The sequence below is a fragment of the Leuciscus leuciscus genome (assembly GCF_965113295.1).
Source record: "Leuciscus leuciscus genome assembly, chromosome: 25".
Lineage (NCBI taxonomy): Eukaryota > Metazoa > Chordata > Actinopteri > Cypriniformes > Leuciscidae > Leuciscus > Leuciscus leuciscus.
The window spans coordinates 24,710,647-24,719,617 of NC_138724.1; the positions used below are offsets into that span (position 1 = coordinate 24,710,647).

At 36.1% G+C, this 8,971-nt stretch overlaps 1 protein-coding gene across 2 annotated transcripts in view; it reads right to left on the reverse strand.

Moving 5' to 3' along the window:
- Positions 1–1,794, reverse strand: part of dgkzb (diacylglycerol kinase, zeta b) — a 28,067-nt gene extending 26,273 nt beyond the window's left edge. For both annotated transcript variants that reach the window (XM_082159957.1, XM_082159956.1), the window contains exon 1: positions 1,055–1,794. In XM_082159957.1, coding sequence (XP_082016083.1) covers positions 1,055–1,254 — 200 coding nt within the window. In that variant the 5' untranslated portion in view covers positions 1,255–1,794. The remainder of the gene's footprint in view (positions 1–1,054) is intronic.
- Positions 1,795–8,971: the final 7,177 nt, after the last annotated feature.

Sequence of the window (8,971 nt, forward strand, 5' to 3'; positions counted from 1 at the left end):
AACAGGTCGGACAATTATAGTGCGTAATTAATTGCTTCTCCAATCCATTAAAGGCATCTATTTCCAGATAACCACAGGAGATCGGAGGATTAATTTAGACGCCTGATGAAATTTCCAAAGCGCACATCACCTGAGGTGATGTCATGGGAGTTACTAGTTAATTTTTTTTAGTAGAAATAGTTACATTGAAGGTTCGGAAAGGTGTTTTACAAAGTGTTTCCTAGAAAGATGAAGCAAGGTGGTGCCTTTTACCACAGGGCTGGTCCAAGCAAAACACAAGTTTAAATTGCAAATAGAGATCAAACGTGCTGTTTCAGTCACGAACGTTCAATGTAAAGAAAGGGAAGAGACACCACAAGGTTCAAATATGTATAATATTTGTCTTTAAAGTTGGGGAAAAAATCCTATTATGTTAAATTCAACATTGAAGTAAACTAAACCCATTATAAATAAACTAGCCCATTTTGGCATTTTTAGTTGCTCAAAAAAAATAAAGACATTACTTTTGGTAACACTTCAGTTTAGGGTCTAATTCTCACTATTAACTAGTTGCTTATTAGTATACTACTAGGATATTGGCTTTTTATTAGTACTTATAAAGCACATATTAATGCCTTATTCTACATGACATTCTACATCCTTTAATCCTGCCAATACCTAAACATAACAACTACCTTATTAACTATTAATAAGCAGTAATCAGGAGTTTATTGAGGCAAAAGTCATAGTTAATAATGAGAATTTGACCCTAAACTAAAGTAGGACCTTATTTTTAATTTACATTGAAACTGAGAGTCAATAAAATAAAATAAACTTAAAAAGCCTACAAATAAAATAAAATAGCTTATAATGAAACAAAAATGGAAAAAAAACTTGAATTTAAAACAGACTCCAGACATACTGTTCCAATCACGAATGTTTGGAGTAAAAGGGAAATAAAGAAATGACGAGTTTAAAAAAACGTAATATTTCCCTTTTGAACAACACTTAAGTTGCGAGTCTATTCAAGATCTCAAACACCTCACCCACACCTCACACTTAACACCTCACCCACCTTCTACCAAAGATCCGCAGTCCAGAGAAGCTCTTGGTGTTGTTGGGACAAGGTTGAGCTGCAGGGGTTGTGATGGACAGGTCAGAACACGACGAGGAGGCGGAATCAGGACCTCCGGGCTCTTCGCCGTCCAGGAGAGACTCCAGGGGTCGGGACAGCCCCTCCACCTCTCCCTCTGGGTGAGGGTTTGACTGCTCCATCTCAGATGTGCAACCTGACTCCTCCTGTCACAACTTCAGACGTGACGGTCACAGGAACCCAGTCCATCAAAGCCTCCATAGCAGATGAAAAAAAAACGCAAGAGAAACTTTCGAAGACGGTGGTGTGGGTGGACGTGAACTCCACTGACAGTACGGCTTAGTCAGGCAATCATGCAGAAAAGCAAGGCACAGCACCAGGAAGTAGATCTTGTGTTGCGGGTACAGTTTTGACAGTTAACGTCCCTTCTTTTATCGTCCATGGGCAACAGCCAGTCGACTTCCTCCTCCTCCTTCACGGCTCACCTACTGCAACTCAGCTGCTCGTTTGGCAAGAAGCTTCACTCTTAGCAAACTCTCTCTCTTTCACTTTCTACACATGAACCAGGCATGTGTGCGCAATCCAGGAAGTGTCAAACAGGTGTAGGACTCTTAGACGTGTGGCTACCTGTCCGTGTCCTGCTGTGCAGCCTGACTGGCTCGTTGACGTTCGAACACACACTTTTATCAGGTCTTCTGTCTCTTAACACCTCCCCCGCACCACGTTCTCCCTTCACTGGTCCAGGTTAGGACAGGAGTGTGTCACCATCTATTGGTAGATCAAGAGAATTGGTGAAAACTTCAGTGGTAAACCATCACAGGAAGCAGTCGACAATGCACACAAATTTAAATCACACTTTGCATGATGGTATTACATAATACGTTTCTATTAGGGGAAGAAGGTCGCTTCTTCAAATCTAAAGGGTCACAGTGCAAAAGAAGAGTACGACAGGAGTTTTTCTGCATTATATCGTCAAAGTGGGCGGTTTTGTTCACATCTGATTAAGTCATCACTGTATTTCTGCAGTACTGTTCTAACTTTGGAACAGAAGAGCGGATCAGGCCTCCCTCCCACTCAGACTTTACATAAAGACGTTTGGAGCGAGGCCCACGGTTCATATACAAGCTTGTCACACACACACACACACACACACGTCTTGAGCTGCAACTGCATTTCTGTTTCAACCTCAGTTCTATTGTCTAAGGACGAAATTAAAGCTTTTATTGGATTGGCTGCTCAGTTAGCAATGCTAACCTCAACTGTGATGTCTAAATCTGTTGGCAGATTCTAATTTGATACAAATATCTAATATGATGTACATACTGGAATAGAGTGGCAAAGTGAAAGTGCAAGAAAACACTATATTAAAACCACATAAACAAGCCTGTTGAAAAAAAAAACATGATTAGGATTTTATTTTTATTTTATTGTAAACTAAATATATTAAAAAAATGTTTTCCATAATTGAAATAAATATGGGATGAAAAACTAAAAATTAGAAATGATGCCTACTGAAGTACTAAAATGACTAACTAAAACTGAAATAACATAAATGAAAGCTATATGTAAATATAGAAAATGACATAAAATGGCACATAAAAAATTTACTAAAATTAAAATGGAAACTGAGAATATAAACATAAAAGCTCATTCAAAATATTATTAAATACTATATAAATAATACTAAAATAACAGTCATATTTCACTCCCCAAATAAAAAATAAAAATATGTATTTAAATGTATTAAATAAAAATGTTCATAATAAAAAAATACAAAGAATGTGTAAAAATATATTTCTGAATAAAGATATATTTTTGCATTGTGCCATTATTTGACAGTTAACACATTTCCGAACATATTCTCATTCTTATCTCATTTCCATTACAAACATTTTTTTACCATTTATTTTATAATACATTATTATAATATAATACATTATCCATTATATATTATTTATATTTTTAAGGTATTTAAGCATTTGTTTTACTTCAATTTATATTTTTTTATTTTATTTTATTATAATTTATGCCAAAATTATTGTTTCCAGACAGACTGTGTTACAGTAATTAGAATATTAGGAGAATTCCAACTCAAAATAAAACATCTGGATAAATACTAAAGAGTTTTTTTACTAGGGTGAAATATGACTCTTTTTGTAAGATTCACTTTAACTGAAGAAAGTAGTGCTGACAGAGCCGCTGATATATTCCTGTGGAATTTTGAGTGAGGACACAGTAGTGTTAACTTTGTCCTAGTTCCTGTGAGGTTAAAGTTCAGCGCATTTCACACGTGTTCCGATCTCCCCCGGCAGCAGAGGACAAGAGAAGAGCTCTTCTGCTATGCACCATCCACAGAGATGATATTCATATAAGCACATGGATATAATCCCCTCCTACACACTGGGTTCAGTTAGATAACATACTGGCCTGCTCAGGTAGGGAAAAATAGACAAAAAGTGGGAGGAGAAAGAAAGAAAGAAAGAAAGAAAGAAAGAAAGAAAGAAAGAAAGAAAGAAAGAAAGAAAGAAAGAAAGAAAGAAAGAGACGCCAAAAAAGGAAAATTTCAGAAAGGAAGGATAAAATGGAAATAAAAATATATAAATGCATTATATAATAAATGTAAAGAAACTTCATCCTTGATACTTTTTCTTGCAATCTCAGGCCCCCGACTGGTGAACGTGATTTCACCGAGTGCAAAATGTTCCTGGAACAACATTGTTGATCCTGGAACAACATTTCAATCAACCAATCAGATTTGAGGGACAAGTTTACTGTTTACTTTACAATGCAAGTTTAGGCTTACAACCAGGGTTAGGTGCTTCTACATCAGTGTTATTCATCTATCATTTTTCGCTGATTTTAGGGATAAGTTATAGGTAGGGTTAGGTTTATGGATATGGTTAGGACTAAATTTCCGGACAGGAATGTTGTTCCAGGAAATCGTTGATGTCTTAAATAATATAATATAAACATAGTGCTAAAAACAATTACCGGTAGAACACTTTAGCAATTGCATGGCAACACCCTAGCAACCAGCCAGAACACCCAGGCAATCACAAAACTGTACAAAAAAACTAAAACAAAGAACACCTCAAGGCAGATGTAGACCAGAGGCAGAGTTATGTAAGAAATGTTCCTGGATCAACATGTTTTGTTGATCCTGGAACAATATTCCTGTCTCAAAATTAGGCACTAACCCTATCCATATCCCTAAACCTAACCCTACCCATAACTTCTCCCTAAAATCAGAGAGAAATGATAGATGAATAACACTGATGTAGAAGCACCTAACCCTGGTTGTAAGCCTAAACTTGACGTAAACTGTAAACTTGTCCCTCAAATCTGATTGGAATGTTGTTCCAGGATCAACAAAGATGTTGTTCTAGAATCATGTTGTACTTGGTCAAATCACTTTCACCCCAGAGGTATGTGTTTAAAATCTCTTCTACAATTCAGTCTAATCTGAATGCTCATTTGAACAACAGAAAGAACACATCGTGTGAAGAAATCCTTGTCAGTTAATGTGATTGCAGCTGTTTTAGCCTAAATCTGAGACTAAAACCCTGGTTACACCTGAAACACACCCGCACTTCCTGAAACACACCCGCACTTTCAACAAACAACTCTGTCAGTGTGTTATTTTTAAACTGCTATTGATACCTAACAATAACGGATGACTGATGTCGGCGAGCTATACTTTACAGACCGTGACACATATGTTATATTTACATAATATGACATTTAAAATAGCTCAAGGGAATTTTAGAGCATCATTCGTCATAAAGGGGACTCGAAACACGGCGAGTCACATGATATGCATGACACAATGCATTCTAATGTGTATTTGTGATCACAAGGAACTAACTTAAGCCTAAAATTAAACCTAACCTAAAACCATTTAAACCAAAAATCACTGCAGATGAATATCAATCTTATTAGAGATATTAGGTAGCACATAAATGTAAATAATTGCAAAAATGTATGTAACATAAAATCCCCCAAGGTACATAACTGATACAAAAAATATAATAATAATGAATATCAATAAAATATAATCAAATGTGATGCTATAAAAATTGAGGTGAGTTCTTACATACAAAAAACATAATTTTATAAATATCTTATTGTAAAAGTATTACCTCTTGAATAGAATATAGATTAACTGCCTTGCATCTAATTCATAGAATGTGTTGTTTCAGGCCGGTGGAGAGATGTGCAGATTTGATTCTAAAAGTAACTATAGATTGCCCAACCTTAATTTGTTACCTTACCTTCATCTATGCTTGTGTGTGTAATAGTAGCAGTAGTAGAAGGTTTAATCGTGACTTGAATTGTGAAACTAACTACTGTCCACAACAGACCAAAGCTGAGTCCATGAGCCACAGCTCATTTCCTTTTATGCTTCAGCTTTTATGTCAGTCCGCTTTGAGGTTTGGCTGAGCCAGGACACTAACCCAATCCAGCCTGATGAATTCAAAGTTATTTAGAGACGCAGGTTTTGATGTAGAAGAACAGGTGTTGCAGGAAAACCCTTTGTTCTGACAAAACATCCTCCCTACACACACAAGCAGACCACCCGCTCCAAAACGACATATGGGAAGTGAGTGACATGACTGTGACCACATTATGCTCGAGGATACACTTTCCTTTCTTTCTTTCTTTCTTTCTTTCAGTCTTTCTTTCTTTCTATCTATCTATCTATCTATCTATCTATCTATCTATCTATCTATCTATCTATCTATCTATCTATCTATCTATCTATCTATCAGACTCAGAGCTCTGCTCAGTGTAAGCTATTGTGTCACATACAACAAAATTATACTACAAAGCAGGAACTCTGGGATCTCATTTAGCCTGAAAGGCTGGTTTAATGTCATTTGATGCTTTTGATTGTATGCTGATTACTGTGACCTGTTTAGATTCATCAAAAACATCAAGGGGCGAGAGAAAAAGAGAAAAGCTGTTTGATTGTGCGTCCATTACAATTAAACCACAGAAACAACAGATGGGCACAAAACAGACATCAGCAGATCATTCGAGCTAGATCTGAAACAAATGTTTGCAAATCCGTTTTAGGCCGGATTAGTTTTAGGCCTTTAAATACAGACTCTTTCGATACAATACAACTGGTTGGCAATGTATTATGATATGTTTTATTATTCTTTTCTTTCATACACTTGATGAAAACGTTAAGTGTCGCTTAGGCCTACTGCTGGATCAGCCCTGAAATCAATGTGAAGTTTCAGGCAGGTTAGGTTAGCTACTTCTATGTAAAAGACAGCTTGAGATATGCTTTTTACCACAATTTCCTTTAAGTAAGCCTACAAAGTAAATATCTGGCTTTCAATACTTTAAGCAGCTGTTATCTTTATAAAAGCCCCAATTATGATGAAGATATCTTCATCCTTTGACAGTCGTGAAATGTCACAAATCAATGCTTTAAGCAGAGACATCCATATGACTATAGATTTCCATAAGAGTACATCGCTTGCTTTAGATAATGACACAGTATCACAGTCGGCATACTGATGCTGAATGTGTTTTATTAGACTACCGTTAAAGGTCGCCTGCAGTTTTTGTTAAGTAGTTTTAGTAGCTTAGTAGTTTTCAACTGGTCACGTGATTGCATGGCCGAATGCTATATGCATTCATATATATATTTTAGGGGGGAGGGGTGCTATTAATTTATTAAGGTTTAAAATTGTTTATTTAGACGAAAAAAATAAAAATAAATACTGAGTGCACTTCTCAATATCTGTCACATGGAGATTGACTGTTGCACAATAGCGCCCCCCGTTGGTCACTCTAGGACACCGGGCAGATCTACGGTAGAATCTTACAGCATCATCCTCCTAGTCCTACACTACCGTTTTGCAGTGTACGAAGCCTACACGTAACCTTGACACTGGTTACGACAGTATACGAGTGCAAACAGTGTGTAAGTGAAAGAGCAATTACAATACAATACTACATTACAATAGTCACCTGTACTTTTTCTCCATCCGAGAGCATCAGTTTCTTCCGGCTGTCACAATGCGCCACAAATGAGCAAGTGGAGCACACTGTATGGAGAGAAAAAAAAGAAGAGCAAGAAAATACTTTGATCAGATCAGATCAAGTTTAGGCTCTCCTCATTGTCAGTGCAGTTTTTTTTTTTAGCTTTCGCTAGTGTCAAGTTTTAGTCAGTATAATGGCTCCATCTACTGTTCACAACAGGCAAAACGCTTTAGACAGGCAGAAAAGGCCAAAATATCCTATTCATCATATTATGAATATGCCAAAAAATCCAACCCAGGCTGTAAAGTAGACTTCATTTCACAGCATCTCCGTATTTAAGTGGAATATAAATGACTGCAGAAACGTGACAGACTGAATAATGATATAGCAAAGCAGTTCAGCAGAAGGTTTTAAAGAAAAAAAGAAATGATGGATGAAAACACAATAGCCTACACTGCTGTTTTGTGTAAGACATTAAATTTTTTTTGTGTGGAGTTTATAGAGGCGAAATTATAAATGTGTCAAACTGCTTACCGTGGACTGAAGTTCCCAAATACTTTTGAAGATTGATTTTAGGCTTTAGAGTCTATATGTGATGTTAAAGTCATGGTGGCATTTAGAGCTTTGCAGGAGAACATTATTAAATTGGGCGTCTTGAGACTAGTGAAAGGTGGCAGCAATAAATGACAGAACAGAGTGGAGAATAAAAGGGTCATGATGATTCGATAAGCTGGTTATTTTATTTAATATTTTATCTTTCTGATAATCAGTGATGGAGAGTTTTGTGGCCAAGCAACCTGTCTTTCAAATTTGTTTGATTTTTTTTTTTCATAATGTTTTTGAACATAAGTGTTTTTAGATATTTTTATTATTATTATTAATTTAAATGTACAGATAATTATTTATTTTCTTGTATGTTTATTTAATTTAGAGATATAAACCTCTCCTTTTTTTTTTACACATTTAAACGTTTTTATTTTGTATTTATTTTTATTGTATTTTGCATTTATTGTATTGTATTCATTTTTAAAATTAGATACAGTTATAATCAACATAGTTTTAAGCTAATTTCCAATGTTTTGAAATAATTTAAAAGTACATTTTAGGTAGGGATATTTTCTTCTATGCCTTGTTTACTTGAAAAAAAACAGCATCGTTCGATTTATCCACTTTAGCTAATCAACACATGTTTGCTTATTTCTCGCGAGATTTGCGTGCAATAGTTTTAAACGCGTGTAAAACCTCAAACTGAGAGTTAAGTTCAGATAAAAGCTCGATTTGAGCATTTGAAGCAATTTCTACCGCTCATATATTTTACAGACACCTGCCACGTTGCGAAATCCTTTTGATTCTCGGTCTGTCGATTCAGCAAAAAAAAATCTGCAAAAAAAAGCCTATTCCGAGCAGCCGCCTCAAAAATATGTCATGGCGGCCCAGAAAAAACTGTTAACTCCTGACAATTTCATTGGTTAACGGAGCGGCCATCTCTTTTATAACATGGTAGGAGAGATTCGTTTGCATAGATTATTGTGTTAATATATTTCTGACGCTCTTTAACAGACATAAAGCGTCGTGGTGGCGGTGCACGTGCGCTCGGTTTGATCAAAGAACCGCTGTAAAACACTGAGCCGTGTGTGTGACAGAGGCATTTACTTTGGCTGTAGGGGGAGTGAAGTGTCAGGCAGACATGGTGGTCTGGATGGGGGGGATATGCAGTCACTTCTTTTGCTGACTATTTATCCCGTGAAACCTGTAGTACTGGGACGTTCAGTTAAATATAGATTAGCTACTCTTGTGATTTCTGTTGTAATGAAAATGAAACGAGTCTAAATTTATATTGTTCATTGCATGTAAGTTATGCAAATATGTTTTGGACTGACATTAATGCTCATAAAGAAGAAA